This window comes from Polypterus senegalus, chromosome 12 (assembly GCF_016835505.1).
Source record: "Polypterus senegalus isolate Bchr_013 chromosome 12, ASM1683550v1, whole genome shotgun sequence".
Taxonomy (NCBI): domain Eukaryota; kingdom Metazoa; phylum Chordata; class Cladistia; order Polypteriformes; family Polypteridae; genus Polypterus; species Polypterus senegalus.
The window spans coordinates 77,397,873-77,414,487 of record NC_053165.1 but is presented as its reverse complement, the minus strand read 5'-3'; the positions used below and the strand labels follow the sequence as shown (position 1 = coordinate 77,414,487).

The 16,615-nt window shown below is 49.5% G+C and overlaps 1 protein-coding gene across 2 annotated transcripts in view; it reads right to left on the bottom strand.

Annotated features, from left to right (window-relative positions):
- LOC120541094 (complement C3-like) overlaps positions 1 to 16,243 on the bottom strand; it is a 61,954-nt gene extending 45,711 nt beyond the window's left edge. Inside the window, exons 1-7 of one of the 2 annotated variants that reach the window (XM_039772395.1) lie at positions 15,944 to 16,243; positions 10,555 to 10,762; positions 9,079 to 9,241; positions 6,514 to 6,584; positions 5,569 to 5,642; positions 3,927 to 4,009; positions 2,047 to 2,134 (exon numbers count right to left, since the gene is read on the bottom strand). In XM_039772395.1, the coding sequence (XP_039628329.1) occupies positions 2,047 to 2,134; positions 3,927 to 4,009; positions 5,569 to 5,642; positions 6,514 to 6,584; positions 9,079 to 9,241; positions 10,555 to 10,762; positions 15,944 to 16,017 (761 nt within the window). In that variant the 5' untranslated portion in view covers positions 16,018 to 16,243. The remainder of the gene's footprint in view (positions 1 to 2,046; positions 2,135 to 3,926; positions 4,010 to 5,568; positions 5,643 to 6,513; positions 6,585 to 9,078; positions 9,242 to 10,554; positions 10,763 to 15,943) is intronic. The other variant, XM_039772396.1, reaches the window with a different exon arrangement.
- Between the last annotated feature and the right edge of the window lie 372 nt (positions 16,244 to 16,615).

Sequence of the window (16,615 nt, the reverse complement as noted above, 5' to 3'; positions counted from 1 at the left end):
ACCCAAACATTCTGACCCTTTACTCAGGACTGACAGCCATTCCATTCCATTCTTGGGTTTGACACGACGTTGAGCTTCGCCCACCTGGATACTGGCATCCTCTCGAGCTCTGTCAGCTTGGATGGAGAACCTCAGTAGACCGTTATTTTCTGGTCTCTCCAGGGATGTTCTATTGGGTTCAAGCCTCGACTCTGACTGGACAACTCAAGGATGTTCACCGAGTTGTTCCTAAGCCAGTCCTGTGTTGTCTTTGCTTTGTGTCCTCTTGAAAGGTGGGCCGTTGTCCGAGTCTGAGGTCAAGAGCACACCGAGCAGGTTTTCATTAATGGTATCTCTGTACTTTGGTCCATTCAGCATCACCTCCACGAAGACTTATCTCCCATTCCCTGATGTTGCTGCCACCATCATACTTCACCACTGGAATGGAGGGGCCTAGTGTCCTCCAGACATGTCTTGGCTTCATCAGACCTCAAGCTCGCAGTCTGACAGTCCCTTAGGTGCCAAGGGCTCCCTTTACTGAGGAGAGCCTTCTGTCTGACCACTCTGCCATAAGGTCCAGATTAGTGGAGTGCTGCAGTGATGGTTGTCCTTCTAGAGAAGTCTCTTTCATCACAGCCAGAGCGACTTTCTTGGTCACTACTCTTACCAAGGTCCTTCTGCTCTGGTTGCTCAGTTTGGCCACATGGCCAGTTTGAGGATGAAGAGTCGTGGTTGATCTAGACTTGTTTCATTTCAGAATTCTGGAGGCCACTGAGCTCTTGGGAGTCTTCAGTGCTGCAGCCTTCACCAGATCTGCGTCTCCACACAATCCTCTCTTTAGGCTCTTCAGACAAGTCCTTCAACCTCATGTGTGCTTCATTTCTGCACACCTCTTCTACAGGCAGGTGTGTGCGCCTTTCCTATCCACGTGTGGACTCCGGACATCTCAACACTGATCGATAGGATTGGACGGGTCATAGCAAAGGGACTGAAAACTGCTGTCAACTGGATATTTATTTCCTTTAATGAATGTCTACAATCTTGCGGTCACTTGGTCATTCTGGGGTATTGAGTGTTCCTTGATTGTTACAGCAGACAGACTTGGGCAGATTTGGGGACAATGAAATTTAATGTCAATAAATGTAAAGAACGACATGTAGGAAGTAAAAATGTGAGGTTTGAATACACAATAAATCTGATCAGAAGGACCTGGAAGCCATAATGGACCGGCCACTCTCAACATCCAGGCAGTGGCCAGAAGTGTTTAGGAAGACTACTAAGGAGTTTGATTGTATAGCGCCTTGACGTGTAGAGCACAAATCACGGGAGTTTCTGCTTAAGCCTTATGACATTGGCGTGCAGCGTCCAGAGGAGAACGTCCAGAGGACTCAGAGGTCTGAGCTATGAAGAGAGACTGAAGGGATTGAAATATTTTCACTTTTAACAAATGGAGATCATGAGGAGACCTGACTGAAGGGTTGAGAATGATGAAGGCGGCGAGTCCAGTGGCTTTAAAATGAGTTCAGCCAGCCAACACAGCGGCACACATGGAGACTTGCTGAGGGTAAATTACACACAAATGTTAGAAAGTTCTTCTTTACACAAAGAACGACTGGCACATGGAATGAGGGACCAAGTCGTGTGGTAGAGAAGAGGACTTCAGGGACCTTAAATGCGCAACTTGAGGTTATTTTATAGAAATCGGGCAGATTGGCCTGATGGACTTAGCTGGGCTGAATGGCCTGTTGTTGTCCACATTTTCCTAAGGTTCGAGTATCGCATCCACACAACATTTTCACCTTAAAGCCCCTGTGCAGGTTACAGATTGTCGTTTCTAATAACCACCTCAATCGTTTACACTTTCAAAGTCCTCCAGTAACGTCTGCTTTCACTGAAGGCCGATGAGGACATTTACTGCACATGTCTCAGCTAGAAGAAGGGTTCACGGGTACAGAAAGGGGATGCTTAGCTAAACCGTCCAGCTCCTCTCCTCCATCATAACTCCCGTCTCTCGTTCTTGTATGGCAGTGACTTCAACTCGCTTCTATGCCGAGAAATGAAACTTACGTGGCAGTGACGTCAACAGAGAGCTCGTTGTCATCGACGTAGAAGAATGCCTGGCTGGGTTCCAGTTTCACTTCAAAACTTGGCAGGACTAGGAGAGAAAAAAGGAAACAAATCAGGGGCTTCACACGAGACCACTGGAGATGAAAACAAAGAGCAGAGCTACTCGGTGGTCTGGAGGACCATCAGTCATCTTAAGGGAGGTCCTCATACTGGCCATCCCATGAAATTAAAGGCCCTTCAAACACCATTACTCTGTGAAGTGACACCACAAAGCTTCTCAGTATGAAGGTCTGTGTTGTGGTGGACTGTCGGTGCTCACTTTTGAACCTGCAATCTCCAGCTCTGAGGTGAAGACTTCACAGCGTAAGCTAAATGGAGATGTCTGTGCCATACCAGTTTCTGAACGCTAAGCGGTGCTCTTCCTGGTGGCATCAGCTGAGCTCTCTCTGTGTCGGCCCCCTGTGCTGCGTCACCCACTACACTCCACCCATCTATAGTGTAAATCCCATCCTCGTCACCAATTGATTTTCTGTCGACTGCCATCATGAAGCTTCTCGGTTTGAAGATTTCGACTGTGGTGAACTGGTTGTTGGTGGTCAGCTTTGACCCTGCAGTCTCCATCTCAGCTAAATGGAGATCTCTGCTGGGCGGCCGTGCCAGGCCCGTTTCAGGACACCGAGCGGTGATCTTCCTGGTGACGTCAGCCCCCAGCTTTTATAAATGCCGGGTCTCCACTACACTCGTCCCAAACTTTAACTCTCCTTATAACCTCATGGGGTGTAGAAGCATCTATTCCAAAAAAAAGAGTAAATGGAACCCACGGCAATGTGGTTCAGCCATAGAATTGAAGCAAAAAGCGAGGCTCCCACCCGACATCACAAGTGCTTGGTTTCTGTACCTCGCTGAACGGGTTTATCAAGTGGATTTGTTGGACATTAATGAACAACACCTGAAAATGAGGTGACAGCAACCAGCGAGTGTGCGGTTTAAGAAACGGATCAGGGTCTGTGTGTCTGTGTGTCCGTCCGGTGGCTACGCCTGCTATGGGATTTATAAAAGCAGTGCTAATGTGTGCAGTGCACCATCTGCTGGAATGAAAACTGCCATGCAATGTATTAATAAGTGAATTACAAAATCCATTCCAAGAGATGAGGCACTGCAAACATTAATGCCGACTTCGTGGAGGTTTACGGTTTAGATCTGAAGTCGTCTTCGACGGGTAGCACTGCTGGCTTTTCATAAATTTCCAAACCCTTCTGAAGACATCAATTCACTTTGTTCTTCTGGGCTACTGAGTGAACACTGATGGGTAGAATGTCAAATGTGTCCATCTAAAATGAAATCCACAACACAATAAAGCGTGCAGGAAGGGAGGCACAAACTGCAAACCGAGATGAAGCCGAGCTGAGCAAACGATCCGTCATATAGCCAATGAGGAAGAGGAGAAGGCCGAAAGGGCGTGGGATCCATAAAAAACATTTCACCAAGATGATAAGGAAGTCGGCTCACAGGCCTGCTCAGACTGTCTCTCCATCACATTGGTGTTAACCTCCAGTTTCTGTCTTGGTGGACACCATTGAGCCATCCAACCTCTGGACCTTCTCCCCTGAAATGTGCCACCTGTAAGCAGCTGGAGAACCGAGACCTCCATCCCAGCGTGTTCCTCTAATTATGCTGTGCGGTCTTCCTGTGCCACCAGAGCAGATTACCTGATGACGTTAAACTAACAATCCAAGTCAAGCTGAGGGCTCGCTCTGGTGGACGTTCAGCCGTTTTGTCCTCTTCCTTTTCTTCTGAGAGTTGTGCGTTTGTGAGATGAAAGAACGTGTTTGTCAGGGAGTGTGAGCCCACTGCAGAATACAGAGGGGAGACCACCTTACCGTATTCCTTCACTTCAAACTCAGATGTGTAGGTCTTCTGGGGTGTATCTGCAAATTTTGCAACCAACTTCCAGACGCCAACCCTGGAAAGAACGACAGACGGAAAAATCAATTTTTGTGCCTCGCGCACAATCAGAACGAAAATCATCTGCCTGTCACCGGTGTCACCTCCCAACACACAGAGGGGCACATCGAGAACCTGAGGCCAGCCAGTCAGTAAGCATTAGGTTACCCAGTTGAGCTAAAGGAGTTCAACTGAGCAGGTGGTCTTGTGACGTCTACTGTGAGGACAGGGGGTCTTATTGCACAGCGGCAGACCCCCCTCAGCCTCGCTGCCCCAGCTACACAGTCACACCTGCTGTGGATATTCCATTTTGGCACCTTGAAGAAGTCCTCGCCCTCCTGGACGTTTTCCCATTTTTATTGTTCTTCTACGCTGAATCACAGTGGAGTTCGCTGACCACCAAAAAAAGACCCTGATGTCAAAGTGAAAACCGACCTCAAGCACAAAATAACTGTCACCAATGTGACACCCTACATCGTCACTGGGGTAGCCCATCGCTAGTTCAACGGAGGTCACCTGTCTGGGGTTTCCATTGATTGTCATAGAAATGCGCCTGATTGTGGCACATCAGAATGGTGGTCTAATTGACGCGACGGAGATCAAAACCAAGACAACAAACAGGAAATGAAACAAAGTCAAAGAACAAAGCAAAAGTCACGACCAGGAGGATGAAAAGATCAAAAATAACCAAAATCCTAAAGGAAACTCGAAACCAGAAAATCAGGAGAAGCAGCACAACTCACTGAAAAGTGGCTTTGCTTTTCTTACCCAAACATGGATGACGAGATTCACATCACTCCAGAATAAGACGTGTCGTGCACATGGCATCACACGTCACGTGGCACCAAAGCACTGCCCTGGCAAAGGGGGCTAACACCTTGACCACCGACCACAAGTCAGGGGATGGAGGCAAGAAAATCTCCGAGTCACGGAATGTCAGAGCAGGACATCCTCAGAAACCTGAAGACGACGGCGCACTATTGGCTGTCAGAAAAAGGGGGCGGGCCCTCCAATACCACATGCCGGAAAGTCACGGTGCAATTTGACGTCATCCAGTGTGACATTCCCTCCGAGTGGAAGTCGTGCAATGCCACGGCAGCCTAAGTCAAAATACAAATTAAAAAATAGGCGAATTGCAGACATTTCCACTTAAATTGTGATGAGTTAACGTTGAAGTTTGAAACACCCAAGCTGCGCACATCTTCGTCCAAACGCCAGCCGCAAGTTCTAAAACGGTCATTTCACGTGAGCGAGTGTCACAATGTAACTGCAGAAACTGCGTCTTTATCTACTCAATGCCTGACTCTACTCTGCATGTGATGTTAAGGTGGGCTGCCACAGAGTCAGTGGGGGGGAGCATGAAGCCCCCCGACCCCCCACATCTTTTTGACCCAAGTGGATGAGCAGGTAACCAACGTCACCTCCACCTGCTTCATGGACCAATCAAACTGGAGGAAGAGACCGAGCCCCGAGTTCTGACAATCCGCTCCATTACACCAGAAGTGATGGAGGATTGCAAAGGCCGTGCCTTCGATTAAAGAAACATTTGTCAGAAGAGAGTCTCTGCGAGTGACTTACTTCACAGTTGGATGCAGTTGATACGTGCCACGGTTTAACAGGATGTCTCGGTAAACGACGAGCCCGTCAGGGTCCTGCAGAAGAGCAAAGCAAGCGACAGATGATTCACGTCAAGTTTAGTTCTAGAAATGACAACCCCTACCTGTGCCAGTCCATGATAAGACCACTCGAAAGGCCCGAGTCGAAGCCCGTAGCAGTCATCTCCGTGTGTCCCATCAGCTCTCAGACCAGCAGTCCCGGCACTGAAGTGGCAGCAACATGAGCCAGCAGGACCACTGGTTAGCAGTAAGAGTGGCCATGACCGAGCCTGGCTTTCTTCATGGCCTGAGGTCACCGACCGCTGTCAGCCCGTCCTTATACTGAGGACAGCTGGACTTCCATCTTTGTTCTTCAGTTGTGGGAACGGCAGCTGATGTTTCAGTGCAGCACAGAGACAGAAAGCCACCCCAGCCTTACATTTGTGTGTCACTAACATCTGCTGAGCCACCATTTAGAGCAGCGGTGCTCAATGTCAAAGACATGGAGGACCACAGATGGCCAACAGCCACACCTTCCACTGGTCATAGTCGTCATTCTTCATGGACTTGTTTAAAGAAGACGAGCTGGCAAACCGCTTCAGATGGTGAGCTTGCAGGCCTGAGCAGGGATGTTTCTTGGAAAGTCCTTAACTCATTGAAGGGCCTGCACTGCTTCCACTGCTGAACCTATGGGTGGCGCTCTGGAGCCCAAACAGAACACCTTCTGTGATGCCAGTGGATTCTCCTTCTGCTACTCTGTGAGCGGCCATGTGGACTCCTTCTCGTCTCCAGCTCTCAGGTCTGGCTGGTATACACTGGCCCCCTTTGAACCTTTTGCCCACCAGATGCTGAATCCTGCCCACCTTAATGGAAAGCCTGCATTAGAAGACCAAGTGATATGAAAGGCTTATTAGCAGAGTTTACTTACCACCACATCCACAGCGACCTGCTTTGTGTTTGGAGTCATCTGACGTGTCATAGAAAGGACCCTGTAGAAAACTGAGAGAGAGGGACAAAGTGAACCTCTTAATTAGCCTTTCTTCTCATCACCGTCATGTCCTTTCTGCTTTTCCTGTTGAGGGTCACAGCAGCAGCAGCAGGACACATCAGGTCCTCAGACCCACCAGTGTGTCCTTGGTCTTCTCCCAGTGGGCCCAGTCTTGTCACTTCTAGTAGTCCTTCTCTCGGCCTGCAGAAGCAGCAGTTCAAACCCGAGGTGGCCGGGGGTCCTCAGCTGCTCCTCACACTTATTGAATCGAGATCAACGAGGGGTTGCCATTGTTTTCATTTGAGGTGAGGGGCTCACAAATTGAGCTCATTTCCATTTTTCTAGCTGAACATTTCACCTCATCTAACATCTTACACATGATGAAGACACACCAAACAAACCATTCTCTTCGTCACTTTTGTAACTTTTTGGTTTGCTGCCTGCTAAAACGTGAGGTTTTTAAAATGCAGATACGCGGTGGGGCCATCGCTGTAGGGTGGACTTTGGAAAGTCTATTTGTCTTATTTACTTGGACCTCACTGGGCTGCGGTGCCCACAGAAGGAGGTCCTCCTCTTGGAAGGCTTCACACTTCCTTGTTGTACGACTTTGAATCACAGGGGAGTTCGTTTAGCTTTTTTAAGGGTGATCAACTGACAAAGACGCATTGAGGTCAACGTGAAAACACATCTCCGTCAAGTGGTCTAAATTAATGACAAATATAAAGCACAAAAGAACTGATCTCCTAAGGATTCACTCTTCGGGACAACAGGCCCTTGAAGTCCCACCATTAGTTAGTGGAGATCACCTGTCTGGGGTTTGTACCGATTGTATCTGAAGGTCCATCAAGCGGTGAGTCAGTATGGTGGTCTAACCAAAGCACATGCCAATCATTCATCCACACACACAATCATTTTCAAGGCAGGAACAACCCCTGGACGGGGTGCCAGTCCAACGCAGGCCCCCAAACACGCATGTCTTTACACTGCAGGAGGAATCCAGAGGACCTGGAGGACCCCCACACAGACAGAGGGAGAACATGCAAACTCCATCCAGGGAGGACCCAGCACGTGAACTTTGGTCTCCTAACTGTGGGGCAGAAGTGCTTCCACTGCATGGCCATGCTGCCCATCAGGGGAGGACAACAAGAAGATCTCCATGTCACTGAATGTCTGGTTAAACCAGTAAGGAAGAGCAGGACTTCTACAACAACTGAAGATGACGAGTGAGGGAGGGAAGCCACCAAGAGACCTCTGAAGGAGTCACAAGCCGCAGTGGCTGACATTGGAGAGACTGGGCAGACAACAGCTGTGTCCACCCTGGTGCTTCACCAGTTGCAGCTTCATCGAGTGTGGCAAAATAAAAAACACAGCGGACATGACGGCAGAAGGCACAAGGGAGACTCTGAAGGCAGCTGGAAGAAGGACCTGTGGTCTGATGAGACTCAAACTGTGCCTGTAGCCACCAGACTAAACCCCACGTTATCATCACAAACACACCATGAAGCAGGGTGGTGGCAGCACCAGACCATGGAGATGCTTCTCTGCAGCAAGCCCTGGAAGGCTTATTTATGAAGGTGACAAAATACGGGGACATCGTGGAAGGAAACCTAAGAAACGTACACCTCGTGAGAAGACAACGAGCTCAAGCACGGCACCAGAGCAGCAATGCTGATGACATGGAGAGGATGAGCCCACGTCCAGATCTCAGTCCGAGTCAGACATTATGGCAGGACTTGACAAAGGCTGTTCACTCACGAGCTCCATGACACCTGACAGGGCAAAAAAAATAAAGGGAGAAACGGCAGAGCCGACAGAGAGAGACCTCCGCACAGAGCAGCTGTCATGGCTGCCACAAGTGAATCCACCAAGCGGGGTGAATGCTGGTGACATCAGTTATCTTGGGTTGGAGATCTGTCACTAATGTAGACCACTCGGACATTACAGAAGCTTTGTCTGCTGAGCAAGAAAGCCAAATGAGATCCGTGGGGTTCATTGTTGAATAACAAGCAAATGTGAAACCGTCCAAAGGGTGACAACTTCTGGAGACGCTGAACGTACCCGACTTTGACAGCCGAGGCCTTGTCATCCACCTCACGTTCATGAGAGAGACCTTCACGTACACTGAATGGGGGTCTCCACATGATTCTTTACATTGAGCTCAGCTCTGCCTGCAGGCGGGCATTCCTGCTGACCAAATGTCCCCTAATAATCAAAGAACGTTGATCTGATGTGACGATGACAGCACTAAGACCTTTTCTTTCTCGTTTTTCTAGAAAAGATAAATTCCTCTTATCCACCTCAGGCTGCATGGACCTGGTTGAAGCCCCCTGATGGTTAATCTCTTTTGTATACACTTTGAGCAATAAGACCAGAACTGAATATGTGTCCTTTCACCTTCTTCAGACCACCGAGAGACGACGGTGGCCTTGCCTGCTGTGCCTGTGAATGACGGGAGTGAAGCGTCGGCTCCAAAGCAAAGTCAAAGGCCCTTCCATGAGCTCTCACCTGTGTCTCCTGGGTTGTAGACGGGTTTGTCTGTCTGTAGAAACACATAACCCACGTGGGAGGACACCACGATGATCTTCTCCAGGGTAAAGAACGGGGATATGGCCTGCAGGTAGACAAACTGATTGCCACGGGAGTTGGTCTTGAAGTGCGAGGCAGAAATCTGGAAAGAAAAATCAAATGCGTCATTTTCATCGGAGGAGTTAACTGTGCAGGGTTTCAGTTTACAATAATCGGTCTGTCTGTCTGGCTGCTTGCAAGTGGCTGCCAACACTCATCATGGATGGACGTCTCCCCTCAACTCATCTCCTCACTCTGCTATTCTTGGTGAGGGTCTCAGCGGCAGCAGACCAAGTGGGTCAGCCCAGGCTTCCTGGTCTCTGGCTACACATTCCAGGTTTTCCTAGGGAATTCCCGGGTGTCCCCAAGCCATCTGAGAGATCGAATCCCCCTGGTGTGTCTTAGATGTGCAGAGGGTCTCCAGCGTGTGGAATGTGTCTGGAGCAGATAAATGGCTAGACGAGTCGATAATTGACATCCCATCGTAGGTGTAGCTGCGTTCCTCTGTGGCTTTCCAAACAGTCTAAAATCATTCCAAACGCAGCTATGAGAAAGACCCCCAACAGTAATACGAGTCGCAATATGAAGAATCTCCACAGTCCAGGTGTCCCTGTTTGAAAGATTTTAGTGAACTTCAAAGCAAACCGTTCACATAAAAAAGGGAAAACGGAAACTCGTCTTGTCCATCTATGGTGAGAATCTCAGTTCCAATCTGCTATCCCGTACACTTAGACCCGAGTTTGACGTACGGACCCCTCGCCCTTAAAGCCCGTCTGACTAACACTTTGTGTTTCTTTCGGCCGTCGGACTTCAGTCTGAGGGTCCTGCTGTGTCACACGAGGCTAACACGGAGGACAGACACTCCATTGATGTGCCATCATCAGTGCTAAGGTTACATTGTCTTCAAGCTCCAAATGAACCAAACTAAGGTGACTTTACCAACGACGCAAACCTGAGAGATGTGGCTCCTCCACACGGTATAACGAAGCTGCGTTTGTGTGTTACTTTACTTTTCATTGGCATTTTTCACTTTTATTGCTTGTGCTGGCAATGCCATCTTGGTTTCCGACAGCTACTGCCACGTTGGTCTCGGATTGTGGGTTGTATGGACGCTCACTGGGGGTCGCTATTTTCTGATCATTCATGGCGATATTTGAACCTCCTCTTCGTCCCGAGTTTTGAAGACAACACTCACTCACGACAGTCCTCCGGCTCTTTTAAGGTCTCCATTCAGTTTTTGGGCGCTGCCTTTCAGTGAGCCTCAGTCGTGGCCTCAGAAGGTTCTCCCAGCTACAAATCCTGCCTCTGTCTCTTTATGTCACACATTACTGTCCTGTTCCTCTCATTTCTTACGCTCCACCTTGCAGACTGAGGAACAGAAGATCAGGATAACCGTAAACCCAAACCCACACTCACCTTGACTGCTTTGGTCGCATGGTACTGATTGTTGGCATTCAGCTGCACTTTGTTATCTGCGCCATCAATCGAGTGCAGGATGTGCCTTTTGGATGGAAACTCTAAAACTCTAATTTCTGCATCAATGACACCAGTAAAGCCATGCGCTTCGAGAACGATGATCTCCTCACTTTCCACCCTTAGGACATTTGGAGCTGTCAGGACGAACCTGAGAAAGAAAGAGCCACCAAATCAGAACAGAACAGGACGATCATAAAACGTCACACAACTCAAGTGTCCGGCGGCATCACCGGGAGTAGGCGCTCTGCAGCCTACAGAAAGTCGTCACTGTTGGATGTTTGTTACGTGAGGGACTGGACGACTCGTAAAGGCTGACATTTAGTGTCACAAACACCTGCTGAATGTTGAAGAGATGTTTGAGAACTGAGGCCACAACAGGTAGGGGGTCCGCATTCCAGATCATCGTTCTATCAGAAGTGGTCCCAACACCCCTGGCTCAACAAGCGACTTTCTCCCAAGTCACCAACAGCAGCTCAGCGGCATGGCGTTCTGATGACGCTTACTTGTGATTGAGTAGGACGTCTCGTTCCTGTCAGCTCAACATCTCATGGGCTTCTCTTTCGGGAGTTGTGAAGTGAAATGAAGTGAATGTCCTTTCAAAGTAGAGAATTACTCAGACCTGTGGAGAAATCCTCCCGCACACACAAACAAACAAACACAAACACACACACTGTGACAGATAGGGGGCGCTGTCGCCCCCTTGGACCCTCGGATCAGACGCCAGATAAAAGTCCAATAATTGAATTTATTAAAGTGCACAAAGCCCCCTCCACTCCACTATATTCATATAAATCACAATAATCCAACACAATAAACAATCCTCCAATCTCCCAGACGCGGTGCCACCGTGCCACCCGACTCAGCTCGCCCGTCTGGGATCTCCCACAGTCTTTTCTAGTCCTTGTGGTGTTATGGGTCCACAGCTCGTGGAGAAAAGGCCATTGATTTTAAATAAATAATCACCGCACCCGAGGCGGCTTCGTGAGGGGGCGTTGTTAGAGCAGCGCGGGCAGTCGTCGATGTGGGCGTTTCTCACCGTGTGCACAGGTGGGGAACTGCCCACATTCGTGATTGCTCCCGTGGCTAATGCTGCAGCTGTGATGGCCCCTCACGATTTTAAAAGAAGCGCAAGTCGGTTGGGGGGAAAGGGAGAGAATCGATCGGAGAGAAAGGAAAGGAGAGGACGGAGGTTACAGGGAGCGTGGAAGCAAGCGGTGCAGGAGAGAGACGGACACGCGAGCGTGGTGAGCGCGCGATCGGCCCGTGGGCAGCTGCGAGGAAGCTGGGTGTTAGGCCGACACCCAGGTGTTTGTGTAGATGTCGCTCCCGCTGAGCGATCTGGTAGCGGGAGTGACAAGGTGAAAGCGACGGGCCGCAGAGAGGCCATGGAAAAGGCAGCGGAAGTCGGGAGACTTGGTGATGGAATCCCCAACGTGGGCGACCTGGCCGTTGAGGGTAATCAAGTCTCGGGGACTGGGATGAGTGCCAGACCGAAGCCAGGGATCGGGAGGTCTCCAGTCTCGAGCGTGTGATGTAGGAGGGCAGCTGCAGAGAGCGTCTTGCCTGCTGCTAAGCCCGTACGGGATAAGCAGGTGAGACGCATACAGAAAATAGGCACCGGATTGTGTTAGTGTTTTAAGACTGCTTCCAAGAGAAGATTTTAACCTCCGATTTTAAGGATTGTTTTTCTATTAAGTTTTAACCCCCACGTGTTCTTTTAATGGATTATTTATTTGATGAAGAAAGAACTGCACTTTATGAACACTGTTTATTTTGTTGACTGCTTTTAAATAAAAGCACTTTTGCAGTTTTTGTATACCACCCCTTGCTCAATTGTTTATTTGCCTCCATTGACTAGCTCACTCGGCAACATTATCGACGGTGTTGGGTTCATGTGCTTCCAATATCAAAGGGAGTGTGGAGCCTGAACCCACATCGTCACAGTCCTTGACCCACAAGTGTTTCTGATCCCGCAGTCCTTGTGATTCTTAACACTTCCAGGTTTTCTTCGTCCCAGAAGTACGTCATTTCCTCTGTCGCTGTGACTAAGACGTACTTCCGGGTTGTAGGGCACATAGCAGTCCCTGGGCCTCCCTGCAGTGACCCCTGTCGGCCCCCATGGTACTCCAATGTCCGTGAGGCCCTGCTGGCATTCGGGGCATCTCCATGTTGCAGGGAGGGCTCCATCTGGTGGCCTGGGGGTACTGGCCGGCCGTATCTTACAACACACACACACACGGCTCTCCTTCCTAGATGGCGGTGGGCTGAGTTTTCTCATTCCTGAAGACTGCAGCTTCTCTTCCAGAATCCCATTTCCACAAGACATCTGATTCGGGTCAAAACGCCATTTTTGATTTTTTTAAAGAAGTTCTCTTTCTTTCATGGTGTTTATTCCTCAAACTCAGATTATTATTTGAACTAAAACACGGCGGCTTTCCTCTTTCCTAGCGTTAGTTGAGATCAAGGATTTGCTGCACGTTTTTTTTTTCTCTCGTCAGGACTTTTTTGTCTTCTCTTCCTGCTCTTCAGCGTAGCTGGGAATTTGAATGTAGGAGGGTAGAGAGACAAGCGGAGGGGCTTTTTGTCATCCAGAAGGTTGTTGTTAAAATGATTTTTACTGAAATATTCAAGGTGGGGTTGAGCCACCCAGTGTCTTCACCTGCAGGTCAGCAGACGGTCCAAGAAGACTCAGCCGGCTCTGCTTATAGGAGACCAGCGCCTTCGTCCTGTTTGGAGACAAAACACAAAAGGACGTGGAGGAGAATCAAAGGTTCAGCAGCACCTCGGCTCTCCGACGGTGAAGGTCCTCTTAGCGTTGAAGTCGTGTTTCTGTGGAAGTGAAATCCAAATCGGACAAATTCGATGACATTTCTGAGGACGTCGGCAGACATCGGTCAGTCGTGAAACACCTCGAGAGGTCAACGAGAGCAGAGAGACAAGCAGGTGTCTAACAAGTGATTGTTTAAAACAGCCTTACTTGTAGTTTGACGGTCTCTAAAATAGAGTTTCTGTTTTCATTTTAAACCTTCGTCTCTGACGGCCTGCGTGTGATGAAGCGAGTCTGCTGTCAGATGTGGATTTGGCCCGACGCTCCTGTGAAGACCACCGACGAGTTTGGACGAGCGTGAAGTCCTTTTCTTTTCAGACCAACTTATTGAGTCTCTGAACTCGGGAGACGGGCAGCAGCAGCAGTTCCTTGTGCTCGTTCATCTGCCATTTGCCTTCCTTTTTGTATCTGATGGCTGCTGTTATGGCAGATTTGAAATTGCACTGCTAGGGATGAAGAAACACAGAAAAGGACGAGCAGAAGAGGCGTCGTGGGGAAGACAAGGCAACACCAGAACCAGGACTTCGAAACCATCCATCCATCCTGCTATATCCTAACTACAGGGTCACAGGGGTCTGCTGGAGCCAATCCCAGCCAACACAGGGTGCAAGGCAGGAAACTAACCCCGGGCAGGGCGCCAGCCCACCGCAGGGCACACACACACGCACACACACACACACCAAGCACACACTAGGGACAATTTACGATCACCAATGCCCCTAACCTGCATGTCTTTGGACTGTGGGTGGAAACTGGAGCAGACACGGGGAGAACATGCAAACTCCACGCAGGGAGGTTCCGGGAAGCGAACCCAGACGGGTCTCCTAACTGCGAGGCAGCAGCGCTACCCACTGTGCCACCGTGCCACCCAGTTTGAAACCAACAAACAATAATCATTCATTAATTATTTAGAAAATCATCTCCAAACCAAAAACTAGCATCAGTCGCCCTAATTCAGGGTGTTCATCAGAAACACCACGAGGTAGAAGAAGAGCAGAGTCTTCCTCAATCGTAATGTTGAAGTTGAAATATTCTCAGTTGTAACAGAAACGCGTCAGCCGCTGATGGGCGTCCATAGAGGGCCGGTGAAGGATCAAAAATGAGATCAAATTCGTGATCAGTGACCTACAAACAGTCTAAAGTGACACCCCACATGCTCACGTTGGACGTCTGCCATTTTAACTCTGTAGGAGGGGCTCTTAGAGGGCCAAGACCACCACTAAAGAATGAAATATCAAAAATATGACTATGAGCATAAAATGACACCTCACGCGCCTACATCACTGATCCCCATGTTGCTTTTTGTGAAGAAGAGTAACTTTGACCCCTCGTATCCCCTTATGGGGTCTGTCGATCTTGGCCTACACATCTTCAAGTCCTTCTGATCATTTTTGCTGAAGACACCTAGTGGTGGGCTCTTTATCATAAGGCTGCACAAATTATGGTCCAAAAATGGCCTGTAATTGAAGGTTTTTCAGGTCAGAAGTAAGGGGGAGACCCCAAAAAAGCTTGAGGTCTTGATTAACTGGACATCAAGACGAGTCCAGCGCTGTGTCATGTGCTGGGTTTTCCCAAACTGGTGAGTCAGGAGGTGCCAGGCAGAACAAACAAAACAGACTGGCGTGATCTCAGAGCGCTCAGAAGTTCCGTTTTTCTGCTCACAAGTAATAAGCAGCCCACCCTTACAAATGAAGGTGGATCTTCAGAGTGATGCCATAGGGCATCTGTGCTTGCTTCCCAAATGCCCCACCCACATGAAGGTTCCAGAAAGATATGAAGATCATAACAGGCTTCAAGCTGTAAGAGACCATGGACTGATAATAATGTGAAATCTCAGCGGCTCCTGACCTTAAATGGACTCCTGCCGCATACAACAACCCCGCCAAAGTGAAGGTCTTGATATCCTGAAGGCAGCCTGCACCAGGAAACATTTCTGACCCCCCACACCCCAATTAGGAGGTTTTTCAAAGCACAAAGAATCAAATTCAAGTGCAGACAACTCGTCCCAAAATGAAACGGTGCTTGGTGGAGCAGTGGAGCCACAAGGAGCCGCACAACGCACTGAAGAACCATAAAGCGCCATTAGAGAACCGGCCGAGTGAGGAGGGCACGTGCACGATGACGTTTACTTTTGGGGGTGGAGCTTAGCGTCCGTCAGGCGTTTCCTGTTCTCCCACCCCGCCGGTTTACCGGAGTTTCTGCGGCCAGCACTACGTCGCTTCAGTTCCGGATGTAACGAGGACGAAGCAGTGGAGCAAATCCCACCCGTCCGCCAGAAAACGCCCCTCCACGCCCGCTAGAGAATTCCATTTATAGGACATCAAGTCAATGTGGAGGAGGAACCCAAAATGAAGAGAACTTTCCCATTCAAACCAAAAGGTGTCAGTGCCAGCTGCTGGCAGCCCCCCCGATACCCTGATGTCTGCCCCTCGTTTAAACGCAATCCTAAAACAGGTAGCCGAGTAGCGGCGCAGGCTCGAGGGTCGCCATGGTCGTACTTACAGGGGCTGAGCGGCGCAGGTGTGCAGCAGTGACAACGCCAGCAGGACAATCAAGTGCACCGCCGATCCTGCCATCACGAACGACGGGACTCCGGTGTGGTGCGCTCACTTTCTGGGGGGCTCGTTTTATGTTCACGAGAGGGTGGGCGGCCGGGCGGACTGTTGATCGGTCAGGGGGCTGAAGTTCCCAAAAGCGGGCGTGGTGTTCCCGGATCACCGGAGTTGCTGTTGACAGATTTCTGAATGTGTTGTGTGGCTCATTTAACGACAACTGACGGGGCGGGGGCAGTCTGGTGTCTCCCGTGGGGGTCTTCTTGTTTACAGTCAGTTTGGGGCCCGCAGTGGGCGCACCTGGGGGGAGGGCATATGGGGTGGCGGCGGCGCGTCTCCTATCAGCTGATGAGCGCACGTGGCACGGATTGGCGGACAGGCCGGGGAGGTGGCAGTCAAGTGGGGGCTGCCTTGGTGTTTTAAAAGACGATTTGAGATGAGAATCGGGGACTCGCGGCTAACTTTGTCTGTTTATCGGGCGAGTACATTAATTTAATAATTTATTTATTGATTTAATTATTTATTTATTTATTGATTTAATTTATTTATTTATTTATGTATTTAATTTATCGGGCGAGTGCAGCGCCCATGAGGGTGTCTTACAGACCAGAGGCGGATTGCT